We start from the raw sequence: 19,117 nt of genomic DNA, 5'->3' as shown, positions 1-19,117 counted from the left end.
CAAGAGAACAAGCAAACAAGAGAACAAGCAAAGCACCTCATTCACTCCATGAAAAGCTGTGGCTGCTGGGCGTCTGAGAGAGCATGAAGATTGTGGAGGTCCCAGAGGAAGGCAGACGCCGTTTAACCTACAGCACGACGCGAGAGAGACAGAGAGGGAGAGGGACAGGGAGAGGGAGAGAGGGAGAGAGAGAGAGAGAGAGAGAGAGAGAGAGAGAGAGAGAGAGAGAGAGAGACCGAGGGAGAGAGAACAAAGAGGAAAGGAAGACTGAAAAGATAGCACAGTACACTCGCAGAAAGCAGCAGCCACTTTAAAAAGGTGGAACAAAAGGAGAACTTATCTTCTTTGTATAACGGCATTCAGGGACTTCCTGATGAGCAGTTCATTTTCAGATTGTTTTACTTCATTGTATATGTATATGACAGTCTATCCTACAGAGTCATGGGTTTGAAAGAATGATCCTCTCCTGAATAGCAGCAGGCTGTGGTCTGCGAGGCTATGCAGCCATTTATTAAGTGGATTCTTCCCCACAATGCACCCAGTAGGGCAGGCTACTCTCGTAGAGTCACACTGTGTTACTGAAGAATGCGCCTAACGTTTCAGAGACAGCGTTTGAGAGTCACACTTTCAAATGGTTCTGCATTAACCAAACCCAGTTCTGGCACATGTATGACAGCTGTCCCTGCGCACAGACACACTGTGTGCTCGTAGCCATGTGGACGACTGGCACACCAAGTATGTTGTTCATGTGCTCTAGTGTGGGAGAGAATGGAAGGGTATTGGAATACAAGGGGAAAGTGGAGAGGAGATTAACCCAAAAGGAAGAGGGTTTATCTGGGCAGAGGGGAGTACTTGGTGATCTAGCTGCTCAGGTAAAGCAGCCCCTGACCCTTACCTGTTGGCGGTCTGGCCCCTGCGGCTGGCGGAAGACCCCGATCACGATGTCCGGCAGCAGACTGACCACGATGAGAAGGATGATGATGAGCCAGGCTGACACCGAGCTCAGCATGTTAGCGAAGACAAAGTAGAGACGCTGCTGCTGCATGAAGGGCCTGCAAGGTCACCAAGGACAGGACATATTCAGCCACAGGTGAGCGCAATTGACATCCTATTAAACTGAAAGCTAGTGTGCCAGGATTCCTCACCATATGATTCCTCCCCAGAAGAAAGAGAAGAAGATGTAGAAAGCTAGTGAGCCCCAGATGACAAAGTGGTTGACCCAGGTCCAGTGTCGAGTGTCCATTGCCAGCTGAATTGGGGGTGGAGGAGAGAACGGGGAGAATAGGGGGTGTGGAATCAGAGTTGATATTCAAGAGTTAAATAAATAAATAAATAAATAAATAAATAAATAAAACAAACAAACAAACTAAACAATTTAATGTAATAAGCCATAAAGGACTGCATAACCAAACAAAAGTCACTGATGAAATGTTTGTCAAGTTTCTTTGGAGTTCTAGTGTACTGTTATAAGAGAGATAACAGATGTATTTACCTTCAGGGTTACTGTAAACACTAGAACTGTAAACACAATTGTGCCAAAAGTCCAGTTTCCAAAAACCTGGGGGAGGGGAAAAAAAAAAGAGAACAAAGAAGAGAGCATATATTTAGAGCGGGCATGTTGAAAAGAGCTTTGAAACCAACTTGAAAATTATAAGTGTAAAAAGCCGTCACGAAGTTAATGAAAAGAAAAATGACAGGTACGTTATTTAAACAGTTGTAGCAACACGTGGGGACGTGGAACGCTATATTTTTTAGGAACCCTGCTACTTACTCTTTAAATGAGATGGGACATGGATTAAAATCAGCAAGGCAGAGAATGCATGGGGCACTGGCAGCGTTTCCAATAAGGCAGTACCACGTTCTCCTAATGTGAACACATTGTTCTACCTTTACAGCACAGCTCTCACAGTACGTACACTCCCACCCCTTTGGTACAGTACAGCTAGTCTGACTGTCAGCAGTCACAATGCAATCTAACTTCGATACAGCAGTTATCAAAAGCTTTTAACAGGTCATACAAAACAGAGCTATTATGCAAATCATAACAGCTGATCATCTAAAGGACTTGCTCAAACAAGCTGGCTGATAAGAGCTGGCGACTGCCTATTCAAGTGATCTTAAAGTCATGCTCTGCTGTGCCTCAAATAGCAGGAACAAAAAAGAAACAAAACACAGGGGGTTCCCCAATACTGACCTGCCCGTTGTCTGCCAGGGCGGGATTCCAGAAGAGCTGGTACACCCCGAAAAAGAAGACAAGCCCCTCAAAAAGCCCCAGCAGCGTCCAGTACAGGAAGGGACCCCAGCGCAGCATTGCGTTCTTAGCGATCCCTCTGAAACAGAGTTCATACAGAGAGACCAGCCTGCTTCAGCATGCCATTGCAGTAGGATAAACAGCTCGCCCATTACACCACGTGGTTGACAGAGATGCAGCAAGTAATCAATTACTGACCACCGCTGCTTTCTGCAAGCTTCAGCTTTCCCTGGGGCCTCACGCACACACACAGCTCCCTACCCAGTCACGTGTTTTACTCGCCTGCTGCCACACTGAAGCGCTCCTATTTCTTTTTGTCAATGTCTTCTTTGCTTCTTGCTTTTGAATAACAAAAGTGTTCCCAATGCATTGATTACTGGTGATCACCACTGTACCTGTCTGACACTCATTTAGGAAAATGCTTGCTGATTGCACCTCTAATGGCTAAAGGTACTTAAAAATCAGGTCAGCCACAGCTCACAGAGTGCCAGGAAACAAATTAGGGGTTTCCTTTCTACAAGGCAGCCTAAGTAAAAGCTGACTTGTGTTGTTAGCCCTGACCAGCAGTAGGGAACTGCAACACGCAATCACTGGTTTGTAAGGCTGCAACACAGACGCTATTCAAGACATCCATATGTGTTCAACGCAGGTCAACAGTGGTCCAATCAGTGTGATGCTCTCGCCAGCTCACTGGCCTGTCCTGGTGCTCACCCTGGCTCAGTGCTGTCCCCTACCTGTAGAGCGAGGAGTTTTCCAGCAGGCTCTCAATGCAGATGTGTTGCTCCAGCAGACTGTAGGCCACGATGGGCATGGAGGTGAAGCAGATATTGTACATCGTCAGGTAGGCAGCGTCGTACAGGGGCTGGGAGGAGGGAGGGGCACCAGGGGTTAAAAGGAACACACACACACACACACACACACTCGCATGGGACAACAGCTGTAAAGTTTTATTGTACTGTGTTTATATATGTATACAGATGTACATATATAATGCACGCACACACTTTGGGAGCAGGAATGGCAAAGTAAAAGGAAGGATCCTGAATGCAGTGGTCAGAATTCTCCTGTCTTCAAGTGAAAGGTTTGCAGCTCTGAAGGTAGAACTGCTGCTCAGCACACATGTGCATACACTGCCCTGCAACTAATAAGGGTTTGTCGTTCTTGTTCGATTATAGGCATTGACATAATAAGACTGTCCAGCTTGGTGCTCATGTACTTACTTGTTGAGAGAATCCACAGAAAAACTGGTATAAGAATTGAGGTAAAATGAAGCAAAGATTCTGGAAGAGAAAGACAACATGTTTGAGGTGAGCAATCGGGTAAACGGGTCCCAGTGTGAAAATGATCACAGCTCCATATCTATCCCATCTGCCTTTGGATAATAACTGTAGAACACCAAGTAACAAGCATTTTTCAAACACTTCTGCATTGTCTTGGAATAATTCGCCACTCTGGTGCAAATGTTTCAAACAGGTTGCCATGTACGTGTGCTAGACTAGAAATAAAAAAAATAATAATAAAAAAAAAATTAAATTAAGAGGTGTGGAAAACCCACAGATCGTGCCTCTTTCCCAGTCCCTCGGCTCTAACCACTAGAGCACACTGTCTCTTAGTTCTTGAACTCTAAGCACTAGAGCACACTGTCTCTTAGTTCCTGAACTCTAACCACTAAAGCACACTGTCTCTTAGTTCCTGAACTCTAACCACTAGAGCACACTGTCTCTTAGTTCCTGAACTCTAACCACTAAAGCAAACTATCTTTAAGTTCCTGAAGGCTTCCAGTTCAATCTCCTGAATGACTGTGTACCTTGTAGAAGAAGTACTGCACCAGGTGTGCGATCCTGACGTAGTAGAGGTGCCCGTGCACCAGGAGCAGCTTCTTCAGGTGTTTCAGCTTGGGGATGGCGTAGTCGCTGTTCCGCACTGCCTGCCGGCCCTCCTTACCCTTCACACCTGGGAGAGAGTGAGAGAGTGAGAGAGATAGAGAGCGAGAGAGCGTGAGATAGATAGAGAGCAAGAGAGACACCTCCAGCCTCAGCTCAGCTTCAACACCATCTACATATCACCCTGTCATCATGTAAAAACTCACATCTCCTCTGCTTGGCAAAGCAGAATTCCAGGAAGGGCCCTGTACTAATGTTTTAAATGGCAGCTGTAGTTTAATCCGGTTTAGATCCATTTAAATCAACACCAAGGAGTTTAATAATTTAGAATTCAAGTATCCTTCTAAAAAAAAAAAAAAATTCTAAACAAGCAGGGCACTTCTGTGGTTTTTAGCTGTCTAATAATAATAATAATAATAATAATAATAATAATAATAACATCCTCACCGATGCCCACATGTGCTTCCAGTATCATGCTGACATCGTTGGCTCCATCACCTATAGACAGGGTGATGGGGCTGCCTTTGGAATTCTTAACCATCTTCACAATCTGGAACATCAGAGGAGATACGCCATTATTACAGGAAACTAAACCACGCTTCATTTACCTTGGCTTTGAAATGATTATTATACCGGATTACCTGAGCTTTCTGCAGCGGCGCCATCCGACAGCAGAGCACGGCGGTGCAGTTCTGGCAGATCTGCAGGAAGAGGCTCTTGTAGCGATTGGCACTGGCATCAGGGGAGGCGTTCAGCACCAGAGACAGCGTGGCACCGTCCACAATGAAGCCAAACTCCCGGAACCCAGAGGACCAGCTCCTGCAACACAGCAGCTTATCACATACAAGTCACACACAGGGGTCTTGTACCTAGTGACCCCTTCCTTGTCTTTGGATCAGCCCTGTAGAGCCCTCCCCCTGCCCTTCTCCCCTTTCTCCTCTCCCCCTGCCCTTCTCCCCTCTCTCTCCCAGTCTTGTACCTGGTGACTCCCTCCTTGTCTTTGGGCTGGTCCTGCATAATTCTCCCCCTCTCCCCTCCCAGTCCTGTACCTGGTGACCCGCTCCTTGTCTTTGGGCTGGTCCTGCATAATTCTCCCCCTCTCCCCTCCCAGTCCTGTACCTGGTGACCCACTCCTTGTCTTTGGGCTGGTCCTGCATAATTCTCCCCCTCTCCCCTCCCAGTCCTGTACCTGGTGACCCACTCCTTGTCTTTGGGCTGGTCCTGCATAGTTCTCCCCCTCTCCCCTCCCAGTCCTGTACCTGGTGACCCCCTCCTTGTGTTTGGGCTGGTCCTGCATAGTACTCCCCCTCTCTCTCCCAGTCCTGTACCTGGTGACCGCCTCCTTGTCCTTGTCTTTGTGCCGGTCCTGCACAGCTCTCTTGTGGTAGTCTAGCAGCAGCTCGTGCAGCTTCTCCTCTCTCGGGCGACCCCCCTCCTCCAGGGTGCGCACAGTCAGCTCCAGCAGCTCTGTGCTCTTCAGGAAGAGGCGGCAGGCATAGCAGGTGGACTTGGCTGTCTCCATCTTGTCTCCGGTGAGCACCCAGACCTTCATCCCAGCACCGTGCAGGGCTTCCATCGTCTCTGCAGCCTCCTCCTGCAGCCTGCACACACACACAGAGTGCTGCTTTAACACTTTAACAATAGTTAATGTGGGGATCCCATCATCTCCATGAAGGAATCAGAGTGCAAACTCTGAGGATTCATCTTGACAATCTGATGAAATCATGGGAACACAGTTTGCACGGAAAGAGAAATAATTCATCAAAACTATTTCAACAGAAAATATCTGAAATCATATTTAAAAAACAATTAATTCCTCCTGTATAATTCTCCTGTAGGGGTTGTAATGGGGCAATGCTAATGTTCTTCACTGTGGGACTGTGGACTGTGGAAAGGTGGAAAGCTACCTGTCCTCCACAGCGGTGGCCCCGATGAGGTGCATGCCCGCCTCCACTTGGTCGTACACCTGTGCCAGCCTCTCCTCACGGTCCTGCAGGGCGAGCCGGGCATCCTGCAGCGCTGCGTCCGTCTGCTCAAACTCCTCCGAGCTCAGAGACTTGTACGCCACGCACAGGGTGCGGTACCCCTCCTGAAACAAAGAGGCACGGTCAACACCAGCACCATTCAACACAGAACCAGAGAGATAGAGACACTACCAGCACCATTCAACACAGAACCAGAGAGACAGAGACACTACCAGCACCGTTCAACACAGAACCAGAGAGACAGAGACACTACCAGCACCATTCAACAGAGAACAGGGGTCACAGAGAGTCCCCACATAGAATGATGCTGCTGGAGGATAAAGAGACACAAACACACCATGGCGTTGCGCTCCACGTGCATCCGGATCCTCTCCACCTCCTCCGCCTGCACTCGTGGGAACACCGAGGAGTCGGCACCTTTACAGAACAGAAGGGTCTCCCCTAACAGAGAAGAACAGCACCGTCAGTATGGGAGATGGAGACCCCTACTGGACAGGAGGACTACTCACACCAAGTGTACCACAAAGGCATGGCCGGATAGATCATGAACTACCTTTATATAATCATATTTTCTTAGATGAAATGCTGAACACAGGCCTAAAAACAGCCAGTCAGATTTGTATTCTTTGTTAAATCTTGTGTTAGCACCTGACTTAGTCTTCACAATCACGCTCATCCGCCGCCTCACTGGATCAAAGTTCAACACATGGAGGAGCTCATACCTTAAAAAAAAAAAAAAGAGAAAATGATGAATTACAGCATTTAGTACAGCAAACCATTTCCCAATGTAAATGTAAAGATCAAAATAAGTTCTACTTAATTGCACCTTATATTAACAAAAATAATACAGGAAGGAATGCATAAAACCAATCCGGATTCCCTAGAGGGAATCAACAGAACAGCACGTCATCTTATCATTATTTTGCAGCCTGACTTGCGCAGGATAGTTGAGAATCCTTTGAGTTGAATACGGTTTGGGAAGCAGTAGAGACTGGAAAGCAATATAGATTTCAAGCGACAGTCTTGAGTTGCTAGATGACTCTGGAGAGGAGAGGACTGGTTAGGGGCTGCAGTAATCACTTTCACTTACTGTTCAACGTCTTTGTTCCTGTTCTGCATTTTCATATGTTTACCTTCCATGCCCAGGAACATGAACCCGTACCTGAGAAAGAACAAAAACAATAAACATCGTAAGCAGCTGTGAACTCCCCCACCGTACTCACTCAAGTTCAAATGGAATGATCATCTGCTCCCAGTATTAAATGAAGCTCTCCCTCTCGCTCACTTCTTGGCTCCCTTGACCAGCGCCACCTCGTCTGGGGAGGAGGCGATGTAGCAGCACTGCTCTGCATCGTCGCTCGCCCCGATCCCATCCACCTCGTCCATGCCATGCAGCTCCGTGCCCTCCTTCACCTGGACAGTGTGGCACAGGCACAGCGCCCGCAGGAACAGCTCCTCCTTCTCCTGCACAGAGAGAGGGAGACAAGAGCGTTGGTCACGTAGCGTACCACAATGTGAGGGATTCATGTGCGTGAAGGGTACAAGGGAGGCACAGAAAGTTAGAGTGTCCCGTCCCCCGGCGGGTCGCACCTTGCCTGCCTTCTCTTGTAGTTTGCTGACGGGCCCGTCGGTGACACAGAACCCGTCCAGCTCGGTTCTGGAGTCCCGGTAGTTGTACTGATAGCCGTCGATGCAGCACTCGATGAACTCCATGTTATTTTGAGTCAGAGTGCCCGTCTTGTCTGTGAACACGTACTCCACCTAAAAACAGCACAGGAAGGGAAGGGCATCATTCTGGAGATTTCATTTGCAGAGCTGATACTAACGATTACATACGAACGCTAGCTTTAAGATCTCAGAGGTTTCTAATAATGTATGAAATAGTGATGTTGGCTTTTGTTTTAGCGAGCAGTTCCTAACATGGCTCGGTGTAGCTCTGGTGCAGCGCACAGCCCAGCTGCAGTACCTGCCCCAGCTCCTCGTTGAGATCAGAGGTGTTGACGAGAGCTCCCTCCTGGATCTCCGGGTCGAAGAAGTCCTTGTCCCAGGAGATGAAGAACGAGCCCAGGAACTTCTGCATCTCCACGGTAACGTACATGGACACCGGGATGATGAAATTGAACAGGACCATGAACGACAGGAAGTCTGTGAACATCTTGAGGAACTGCAAGACAGGTAACAACAGGGTCGTCAAACTTCAGCTTAAACTGCTAGAGCCACAACCAGACCCTCCGCTCTAACCACTTATCCACACTGTCTCCTAGTCCCTCAGCCCCAAACATCCTCCCACAATCTCAGCTCTAACCACTGTGCACATACTGCCTCCTAGTCCCTCAGCTCTAACTGTAGTCCACACTGCCTCCCAGTTCCACAGCTCTAACCACTGGGGCCACACTACCTCCCAGTCTCTCCGCTCTAACTACTAGGTCTCCCTGTCCCCCTGCTCTAACCACTAAGCCATCCCATCTCCCAGTCCCGCCACTCTAACCACTGGGGTCATCCTGTCTCCCAGTCCCTCAGCTCTAAACGCTAAGCCATCCCGTCTCCCAGTCCCTCCGCTCTAACCACTGGGGTCACCCTGTCTCCCAGTCCCTCCGCTCTAACCACTGGGGCCACCGTGTCTGTCGGTTCCTCAGCTCCAACGGCTAAGGCCGGTGGAGGGAAGGAGCGTTACCTTGTTGGTATCCTTCTCTTTCTGTGTTTTCTGGTTGTACCAGGGCTCATCATGGCCTGGGTGGCTCTGCCACACGTACTTGAGCGTGGTGCACACCAGGGCCTTGCTGATGAGGATGCAGAGGTACACAATCAGAAAGGCGTTGATCGACCTGCAACACAACAACAGCAGGGGGAGCCGTCAGCCTGGGACCCAGCTTTCAACAGACAAACACAAGCAATTGAAAACAAGGCCAGGATCCGCCCATACTTCTCCACTGCAGAGCGCTTCTGGGATTTCCCCTGGTAGTTCAAAGCCATCTTAGTTTCCATCCCAGTGTAAACAGCTACACCTGTAAACAAGGAGAGGAGCGTCCAGTTTTATTACTTCATTTCATAAGGAACACAGGGTTATAGAAATAGAAGTTCAAACATGAGTTTTGAAAAAGTCCTTTAGCAACAACTTCAAGAATTTTAAATCAATTGGTTGACTTTATGCCGCTCACAGAAAATAATGTGCGTGTAATTTTCTGTAGCATTGTACTTGTAACCTTGCAAGGCAATGGAGCCTTTAACATGCCGGTATTCAGATGGATCCTTCATAGATCCATTGAAGACAAACCGTCTATGCGGGTTTAAAAGCAAAAAAAAGCACACACACTAACAGATACACACACACACACACACACACACACACACACACACACACACACACACAGAAACAGACACAGAAACGGACACACACACACACACACAGCTAATCTCAGGTTGCCTCCACTGATCAACAGAGTCATTAGTGAAGCTTTGGGAATCCTTTTAATTTACCATAGATCTTCTTGGTGTTTTTTAAGGTGGCTCCTTTCAGCAGCAGATTCTCTGGCCCTAATGACCTGAAAACAAAAAAAAAGAGTGAATTCGACAAACCGACAAAAACTCATGCAAGGGTAGAATCGCTGACAGTCGTCGTCTTCTGAGATGAAATTCAATTAGAATGTAATTTGGATTGCATCTGCACTTTTAATAAGCAAGCGTTCCAGGGCACGTTGCCATAATAAAGCAGAGGCTAGGGTACACTGATCACATTAAGATTCTTCGGATGCAATCCATTATAGATCTGGTACACCATTGATGCAGGACAATGACACATCAAGATATCAAAGCATCTTAAAAACAGCAGCCACAAAACTGAAGTGCATGCATCAAAACATCAACCCCCTCCCCCCCAAATAGTATTAATGGTACCTAATCAGTGAAATAACTCTTATTACAATCATAAGTCCCTCTCTGGTGATTCACACACAAAGAGACTCTCCAACACTGTTAGAAATGCTGGCTTTGGTTTGTTTTTTATTCAGCTTTGAAGCTAACAGTACAGCACTGGGGAGCACACTCACCTCACAATAGGCTCCAGGCCATCCTTAGTGATGTGCATTCTGCCAACAAACCTGCAAGGAACCACACACAGTCTGAGCAAGCAGCTGCTTTGGAGTGTCATTGCAACTGCTGAACAGTAGGTGGCACCAAACTGTTCTCTTACAGCCATCCACAGCCTTGCTTGCCTCACTTTCATTCAAATACTCCTCCAGGACATGCAAATGCAAGAGTTTCACTATAAGCTACTTAAACACACAGGCTGGGACTGTTTTTCAGCAATAACAAACATTACAGGAAACTAGACGTAATTTCCTCATAACGTTTTGTCAGGTTTTATTGTGGGCACAATTTTGACACACTCTCGCAAGCACACATGATTCTTACTTATAGAGGTCTGGCTGAGGCTGCTCACACTCAATGGTGGCGTAGAAGGAATCCAGATGCTTCTCTGTGTCCGCCACTGTGAAGTGAGTCTGGACAGAAATCATGAACAAAGGAGAGAGCGAAAGACTAATTAAGAGTGGGAGCTTCAATGAGGGGTCAGATCATAATCAGGACTGTATTGACCAGCCTTAGTTTTTGGGCAAATCACAATCAAAGCTTCTGAAATCTGACTAGAACTGACCAGATAGCACAACCCAAGTGCTGTGTGTGTGTGTGTGTGTGTGTCAAACACAAAGTCCTATTAAATAACACAGCCGGTAGGACCCGGAGCGAAGTTAAGAGAGCTGTTAAACCTTGTGGGGCTGGATGGAGCAACACGATGTGGGATGATATGATCCGGCTCGAAGTACGATAACTTCCAGGAACAAGAGAGACCTGGGCAGAGTTTCAGTGAGATACAGCACTGCCTTAATGTACTGGCGATATCTCCATCTGCCAGCATACGGTGTGTTTTCTTCCTAGCGTAAAGGCAGAAACCTGGGCTTGCTCTATCCAGCAGCTCCCCAGTCTGCGTGGGTCCCGGTGGGTACCTTGTGGTTGGACTCCCCGTCCAGGCTGGCCGTGGTGACGAAGCAGGTACCATCGTCTCGAGTGGACTGCAGCAGGATGAGGTCGCAGGGAAAGGTCTCATCCTCAGTGACCTCCACAACATCCCCCACCTGCAAACCAAACCAATCACAATGAGGAGGGCGCGTGAGCGACTGACACAAAATACACTGATGCCCTTTACACTATTCATCGTCAGTCTCAAGAAGTGTATATGTTTCTGTAATAAGTACTGTAAGTCTTGGATCCGTCTTCTTATCTGTTAGTGTGCATGTTCATTGAGACTTTTATAAGATATTGTGGGAGACTTTCACCTATTGAGAATCATCCATTCAGTTCTTAGTAACTGTAACATTGCAGGAAAAATCTCACACATACACTCACAGGTACAGCACCTTTCCCCTCTCCCCTATTTACATTAGACACTCCATCTATTTGAATATGTAAACCAGACTCCAGGCTGAAAAACATGCATTGTAAAGCTCAGCACTGTTGCTGATCAAGTCTATCCCAGCTGTGTGTACCCTGACAGTTGAGCATGATAACCCTGCCCTGGAATTGTCTGGGATTGGTTTGAGGAGCACGAGACAGACTTCAGATCAGCACAGGCTCACCTTGATCTCCTCGCTCTCCTTGCGCACCGCCCCACCGTCCTCCTGCACGCTCACCAGGTACTTGTTCACCTCGTTGTCTGCCTTGTGTCTGAGCCAGTCCTCATAGCCCTGCGGAACAAGACAAGACACCGACGTGAACATAATGTACAATCACACACACACACACACACGTGAACACAAAGTCACGCAACCACAATCACACACACACGTGAGCACACGAACACAAAGTCACACAGCCACAATCACACACACACACCCCGAGTACCACACTGGGGACAAGTCCTTTCTCCACGCGCACACATTTAAAATGATATACTTACGAGGCCCTGCTATAGAAAGCCATGTTATATATATATATATATATATATATATATATATATATATATATATATATATATATATATAATCTCAATTCAACTACTGTTCCCTTACCAGGAACTACAAAAATAACCCTAAAAAAGCAGAACATAAAGCAAACCTAATCTTTGGGGAACCTGGGTTAAATAAGATCCAAGCTTCTAGGATAGAAAACTAAACACGAATACATGCATAGTGTAAAAACAAAGCAGCAGTTAAGACACACTCCACACAGGGCAATACAGGGCAGCTCACTGCAGAATCCTTCTCCGACGCACTGACCCGCAGCCCCAGCGGCAGCTCACCTGTTTGATGGCGGTCACTGTGATCACGAAGAAGAGTGGCAGCCCGCTGGTCACTGGACTGGTGGGTGTGTCCACAATCACCTGGGGGGACATTACACAGTGCGCGTCATTGCTGGGGTTAGAGGTTTGTACCAGGCTGCCTGGAGAGAGGCTCTGATCAACTGCTGGATATGAGGAGAGCAAATAGACCACAGCCAGACTAAATGCAGACTTACAGAGAACTGTGGCAGTGCCAGCGAGTGATATGAACAGTAGAGCAGGATAGTCAAAAGACCGGTACGGGGGGGGGGGGGGCGGGGGGGGATAGCTTGAGGCCCCCGCAGAAACAAGAAAACAGCCAGACATGTTCTAATATTATCAGACAATTCCCACAGATCTGTGCCAGGTTACACAGTGTTGGGCTGATAAACAGGCTTAAATCTCACTCTAACCTCTCCCTCCCCACACCCACACACATTCTAAACCAGGTCACAAGGAAATGCACAGAAGGATTTTCTAAACAAGCCCAGCCCTGTCCCACAGCCAGCAATGTGCTGAACTCTCCTGATAGTGGGTGGAAGCAGCCACTACACACAGAGGGGCTGGCAAGGCCCCCAGCTCTCCCCTCCACAACCCTGGCACATGCAGCACCTTCAGAGCACCCACAAGGTTCATGAAACAGGGCTCGATTGGAAGAGGATACGGGACTGGAAGGGGTAACAATGGTCTCTATTGCATCACACTTTCTACATCTTGGACCGAAACACTTTCAAACCATAAAGCCGACAAGCGATGAATTTTGCAAAGGTGCACACAGCGGCACTCAAAATAACTACAACGAGAAGCACCACATGATCATACAGTGAGTGAGTGAGCGAGTGAGATCGTTTTGGATAAAACAATAAAACAATTGTTCTTATACTTTGGAGGGATTTGTTTAAAAATGCACATGTTCCTTTCGGAGGACTGTGCAATGGTTCTGCATTTGTTTTGCACAGGGGTAGCTGCAATGGCATGAGCCCTTGCTAGAATACAGCACAGTGCCACCATGGTAATATTTTCATAATAAAACATAGCAGTCGCCATTGCTGGTAGTCTGGTAAAGATTTGAATGTGATGTACATCCTAAGTAATAAGACATCCTTTGCATGGCAGTTTGATCCATTCCTGGTTTAACTATGAGTTTAATAAGACACACCACAGCTTGTTACCTATACATTGTGGCTAAGCAAGCTCCTAGTAAAACCTGGAAAGGGTGAAACCGCTATAGAATAAGAGTCTTATTTCCATCCCTGCTATATACTGGTATCATAATGGTATTTGTCAGCGTGTGGCGCAGTGCTTCAGCATGCTGAGTGGGGGCACTGTGCTGGCTAAGGAAAAAGCCTGTCTGAAGTTTCACTGGCACAATGCTTCAGAGTGTGGGGAGAATGGAGCCTGCATGCCTGCAGCAGCCTTGTACTGTATAAATCTCCTCAGCAGTCTGGCAGAGTGAGTAAACATGCTCCCCAAGGCTGAGTGGATTCCTGAGTGGCTCTGGGATGACAGGGTCACTGCTGCTCAGAGCCGGTCCTTCATTAACAACACAGCCTGTACTCTCACCACCCCAGATCCCTTCACACTGCTTACAGCAACCACTGCAGCCATGGAGACTGGCCTCCAACACAGGGAGGGGAATATCAAAACCTGTTCAAACATTCAGAACTGGAACTCCCTTTCTTCACAGCCAAGGTCTTCCAGCAGTCTAACAGTGCGCTTGTATGTCTCAGACACTATTACAAAGAAGCTTACTTTCACTTTCTGTATGACACTTACATACCATCACAACATCAACATCCTACTGCGGTTGCGATTTACAAGATCTTAAATTTCTTGGTTGATTGTTAATGGCAAGTGGGTGATCAGCTGTTATAATCTCTGTCTCTTATATACAAGTCCCTCCTGTCACTCACCTGCACCAGGAATATAATTAGGAAGTAGAAATTGGCGATTCTTCTGAACTGTTCAAAGAGGTTCTTGGGAAGGAAGTTCCACACGGTATACTATGGAAGGCAAGAAGAGATTCAAATTAGCATGAATATCAAACTGAAGGAAAAATGGTTTTGGTGAGAGCCTGGCAAAAAAAAAAACATATTATGGGAACACACACACACACACTGGGTTATAACTACAGTATGATGACTGGTATGTACCACAGTACTGAGTGCTGAGTGCTGCAGGTTTACTACGATCTTAAAGACAGAAGCATGAGACGAGATGAATGCTGGCCATTCTGAGTCATAAAGCCCCCATCACTCCCTCAATGAAGATTGAGAAGACTAATTGGCACATAGACACACACACACACACAACACATGCACCTATTCACACAATGATGCCAGCACGATTACTTTCAATATGTGCTAATAGAGGAATCAATAGAGACTGTTTAGTTTGATTTCATTCCTCTCAATGAAAGCACTTTAGCTTGTTCACGTCAAATGTATGCCACAAACGTCGTGTTTGGCGGGAGGACAGATGTTCTAATTAAAAACAGTCACGGTCCTGAAAGAACTTTTTCACAGACGGCAGGCCAGAAACACGCAGCTTCAAAAGACCACAGCTATGGGTTTGTTTGTTTTTTCGTCGTTTGCTATCTCTTTAAAATGTGTTGAAATATATTTTGGAAACAGTAACAGAGTGGATTCAAAAGAGGAACAATTTAATAAAAAATAAACACATTTATTATTTTAAAAAGAAGGATTCGTCTCACTATGATGTCAGAATCGGTGCAATATTACTGTCAGTAGTCCCAGGTGATAGAACATGGTAAAAAAAACACAGCAGTGGCTTTACTATCCTACTAATATTATTAATCACATTAGTACAAGCTTGTGTAACTAGAGTTGCGGTTGGTCAGGGAGGCATTAATAACACACACTAGCACTGTCCTGCAGTGGAAAGAAAACCGCGTCACAGTCAAAATAATGTAAAGGATTATGCAGTACATGAATCTCTCTGCAAACCTATTCAGAATTTAGGAAATATGTGCTGACATTTTTTCATTTGGCATTTATTAAATGGGAATCAGAGTTACAGTGCACTTTAAATATACTGTTTATGTGTATTGTAAAGGGTAGGGTCTGGCATTTAAATATCTACGTGTTTTCAAATAAAATACACGTCTTTTTGCCTTGTGAAACAGTATGTTTAACTTGTTTACAGTATTGATAAGTGGCTTAAGTTTTTCCAGTGTGGCTAAAAAATGTTAAAATGCATAGGCAATAAAAGGACTGGCTCTCAGTAATTAGTGCTGTTTACACAGGAGCACCGGTCACCATTGATCAGGCTCAGCCTCAATAAATCCAGGATGCTCCCGCCTCACTTCCACAGCAGCCTCATTCATCAGCGCAGCGATGGAGAAAAACACAAACTCAGCCGTTACAAAGTTAATTACTTAGTCAGGCATCGTGAAAATAGCACTTCTGCAAACGTCTACATTTAAACTGATCAGTGCCCTGACCTTCAAGTAGACAATCAGTGGCTGGAGATATGAGACTGGGAGGCAGTGTGGCTCTCGTGGCTACTCAGGAGCTGGGAGCCAGTGTAGGGACTAGGGGAGGATGGGAGGTTACTAACCTTGGAGGAAATGATCCTGTTGTCACAGAATTTGAGAGGGAGGTATGTGTTTGTGCCGGGACAGCGCCGGTGTCCAACGTAGATGGTCCTGCTGTCCACTCTATTTTCGTCCCCTCCACACTGCAGAGTCAACACAACATTATTTAATGGTCAGCAACTGGCATGTACAGTACAGTATGTCTCAGCAGTACTGGGACTACATACTATTGTATTTATCCCTACTAAATACAATAAAGGGGACAAAAAAAGAACAAAGGGTGTCCTTGTAGAATACAAAAAATAATTACTGATACAAAAAAATAGTGTGTGCATGCGTGCGGGCAGGCGGGCAGGTACAACACAATAACTGCCAACCAGTATCTGCACCCTTGCTTGTTGGTTCCTGGCATTTGTACTCATGCATAGATCAAGATCATTGAATGCACTGTGAAATACATTCAATGTGCAAGCAAATTAGTTTTTTCCTTCAATGCAAATTCTGCTTCCCTATTGTAAAGGAGACAAGCCACGGTTACCTTGAGAACTCCACACAGAGTATTGCGAGTATTACTGGATTTCTGAAGTGACCATCCCCCTCCCCCCGTGTCAATGCCACGGGTGACCCACCACTGACTCATGATCAGAGGGTGCAGAGCACACTGCGCTGATCCACGGAGCCTAGCGCCACATTCTGGTCACAGCAGCTGCTTTTCATCAGGGTCAATTTACTCCAAGTTCAAAGGTTTGTTTTAATCTCTTGGAAAAGCTCCAGAGCACTTCCTGTAAATGTTAAAACACTGGGAACTACAGTAGATGGGAATTTTCCAAGCCTTGGCTGTTGCTATTCGCTTGCCGGAAAATACATTCTTTTTTTTTCAAAAAGGATTGTATGCTGTTCTGTGCCGCTATGCTCTCCAGCTGGTGTTTATTATCAGTTTGCAGGTTTGTAACTCATTTGCTAGAGAGGCAGCTCCATAAGAGCAGGGCCTGGTGCCAACATTGTATAGGTAGAACAAACAGAGCGCGCCCAAGCATTCAGTACAGTATTACTACACAGGAGGGTGCAGGGTTCTCAGGCATGGCAGCCCAGCACCAACTGCATTACAGAAAGATCACCAAGAAGAGAAGCAGTGCTTGCTATGGCAGTATATTATTACAGCATCCACATAGCCAGGTAAACCTTAGAGAGGCAGCTTGGCATGTCTCGTGCACACTAATGTAGAGTGATGATGCACTTACTTTATGACAAGCCCGAAAGCACAATCAATTGTTTCAACGTTCCTATCTTCTATTTTCATCTTCAGGCAGCTCTTTGACATTGCTACTGTAGGAGCCAGAGCTACAGCAGAAACAGCCGCTGCTTCAGCGCGTAAACCGGGTAAATCGGCATACCGCACCCCGCTCAATCGCACGGCTTGGCACCAGTTTATTGCATGCTTTCACAGTTTAACAGCCTACTGCATACAGTACCATGCACTTGCCCCTGAGGTAAGCCCCACATTACAATGAATAGTGTTCTGAACATTACTTTGGTTCTTCCTGTTAAAATATTAAATTGAGCATTAAAACTACAGTACAATGAAGACTCCTACTGCCTGGAATGCTTTCTTAGACATCAAAAGTAGGCTAATAAGCTTAACACTGCAAACCCTCTTGCACACACACGAGTCCTGTTCTCTTATTACTGTATTAGCAGGCATGCAGGCAGGCACTGTGCTCAACACAGCCCAGCTTAGCTCTACGCACTGCAGTAGATCCCCATTGCCCACTAACAGTAACAAAGAGCTTTGACGACGGCACCAACTATTGAAACTGCAATAAAAAAAGCCCCCAACGCTACAGACCGCCCCCCCCAACACTCTGTCCCGTCCAGGAAATGCACAAACAAGCCTCTTGCTTGTGCACAAACTGTAGAGCCAAGACTGAAAGAGAAAGTCGTCATGCCTGTCATAACTGCAACAGTAATACTGCAGTGAATCACAGCCTTTGCCAAAGTTAACGGTACAGCGCCGTACTGACGCAATGCAACAGTACAATCTCCATTTATATTGCCTTTTTAAAAAGGGACTACTTTTAGAAATACAAAATGTACAGTTTTTTTTTTTTCTGCAGTAGTGTATAGTATACCATTTGCATTCATTATTTTGCAAGTGCAAGAGTTAATGTGCATTATAGTTTTTTTTTTGTTTGTTTCTAACATTGAAACTGGCTTCAAGGCAACGGTAGCAAACTTTACCCTCTCTTCAGATGGGACGGGCGGACGTCACTCCTCTCCGGATTTCTTATCTCTGATTATTTGCAATGCTGCTTGACTGGAGAGTCGAGAGCCAGGAAACCCTTTCCATCAAGGTTACAGAACACATGATGTACTGCACATGACCGCAGAAGATCATCTTCTACTGAATTTTATCTTTAAAATTAATCATCTACACGTTCACAAACCCTGCACCCTGTCAGGGGACAGCCAGCACGCATACTTTCTAATCACCCACCGAAAATATTTACGCATCACATTATGCAGGTCATGATTACATGTGATGGTCCTGGCGGGCTACTTTGTGTGATGTGCAATAAGATTTAACTGATCATTATTGATGGGCTATTTCATTAAAAGACTACACTTCACCATTATTGGGAGTATACAGTATACAGTTTTATCATTCAATAACAATAGTGGACTTCAAGAGACTACAGCAGTGTTTTTTGTAAGCATCATATATTATTAAAATACATCTCTATTTTTGTTTTTCTTCCCCCACACGTGGTTCCTCTGCAGACAGGAAGGTGATGTCAGACCCCCCCTTGCACCAATCATGAATGATCCATTCTAAAGTAAAATCTAGTCCTTATTTGGTCAGGAAATGACTTTATGATGCAACAATCAAGCTCAGAGGCTGCTGCGCTTTACAAGCGTCTCATGTCGAAGCAGCCTGGTATTCTTTCAACGGGAGTTTTCTGCTCCACAGCTCAGGTCAGAGAGGCTAATCCCAGATAAACGGAGTGACACTACAGGCACCTTATCAGACATTTCAACGGCGTGTGGAGATATCTTCATGAGTGCCAGTTGCTTCCAAATATTCCCTATACAATACAACGTGTTCTGCATACAGCCGCGGTACAACACTGCTGA

General features: G+C 46.2%; 1 protein-coding gene across 7 annotated transcripts in view; it reads right to left on the bottom strand.

Annotated features, from left to right (window-relative positions):
• The window catches only part of LOC117430753 (phospholipid-transporting ATPase 11C-like), a 64,529-nt gene that overhangs the window by 35,024 nt on the left and 10,388 nt on the right, over window positions 1–19,117 (bottom strand). For 4 of the 7 annotated variants that reach the window (XR_009308995.1, XM_059001621.1, XM_059001622.1 and 1 more), the window contains exons 2-28: window positions 16,009–16,128; window positions 14,343–14,432; window positions 12,412–12,492; window positions 11,750–11,857; window positions 11,120–11,248; window positions 10,530–10,618; window positions 10,166–10,216; window positions 9,597–9,661; window positions 9,043–9,124; window positions 8,794–8,944; window positions 8,086–8,283; window positions 7,710–7,880; window positions 7,405–7,583; window positions 7,210–7,281; window positions 6,768–6,841; window positions 6,457–6,560; window positions 6,042–6,223; window positions 5,463–5,735; window positions 4,776–4,953; window positions 4,582–4,684; window positions 4,059–4,204; window positions 3,472–3,531; window positions 2,986–3,113; window positions 2,195–2,330; window positions 1,493–1,558; window positions 1,146–1,249; window positions 896–1,052 (exon numbers count right to left, since the gene is read on the bottom strand). Coding sequence is in view for 5 of the 7 variants with exons in the window: in XM_059001621.1 (XP_058857604.1) it covers window positions 896–1,052; window positions 1,146–1,249; window positions 1,493–1,558; window positions 2,195–2,330; window positions 2,986–3,113; window positions 3,472–3,531; window positions 4,059–4,204; window positions 4,582–4,684; window positions 4,776–4,953; window positions 5,463–5,735; window positions 6,042–6,223; window positions 6,457–6,560; window positions 6,768–6,841; window positions 7,210–7,281; window positions 7,405–7,583; window positions 7,710–7,880; window positions 8,086–8,283; window positions 8,794–8,944; window positions 9,043–9,124; window positions 9,597–9,661; window positions 10,166–10,216; window positions 10,530–10,618; window positions 11,120–11,248; window positions 11,750–11,857; window positions 12,412–12,492; window positions 14,343–14,432; window positions 16,009–16,128 (3,297 nt within the window). In the remaining 2 variants the exon portion in view is untranslated. Of the gene's footprint in view, window positions 1–36; window positions 128–895; window positions 1,053–1,145; window positions 1,250–1,492; window positions 1,559–2,194; window positions 2,331–2,985; window positions 3,114–3,471; window positions 3,532–4,058; window positions 4,205–4,581; window positions 4,685–4,775; window positions 4,954–5,462; window positions 5,736–6,041; window positions 6,224–6,456; window positions 6,561–6,767; window positions 6,842–7,209; window positions 7,282–7,404; window positions 7,584–7,709; window positions 7,881–8,085; window positions 8,284–8,793; window positions 8,945–9,042; window positions 9,125–9,596; window positions 9,662–10,165; window positions 10,217–10,529; window positions 10,619–11,119; window positions 11,249–11,749; window positions 11,858–12,411; window positions 12,493–14,342; window positions 14,433–16,008; window positions 16,129–19,117 lie in introns of those variants that run through there. The other 3 variants (XM_059001623.1, XM_059001624.1, XM_059001628.1) reach the window with 2 other exon arrangements.

Source organism: Acipenser ruthenus, chromosome 26 (genome assembly GCF_902713425.1).
Source record: "Acipenser ruthenus chromosome 26, fAciRut3.2 maternal haplotype, whole genome shotgun sequence".
Classification (NCBI taxonomy): Eukaryota; Metazoa; Chordata; class Actinopteri; order Acipenseriformes; family Acipenseridae; genus Acipenser; species Acipenser ruthenus.
The sequence above is the reverse complement of the archived record's forward strand: the minus strand, read 5'-3'. Positions and strand labels throughout refer to the sequence as shown.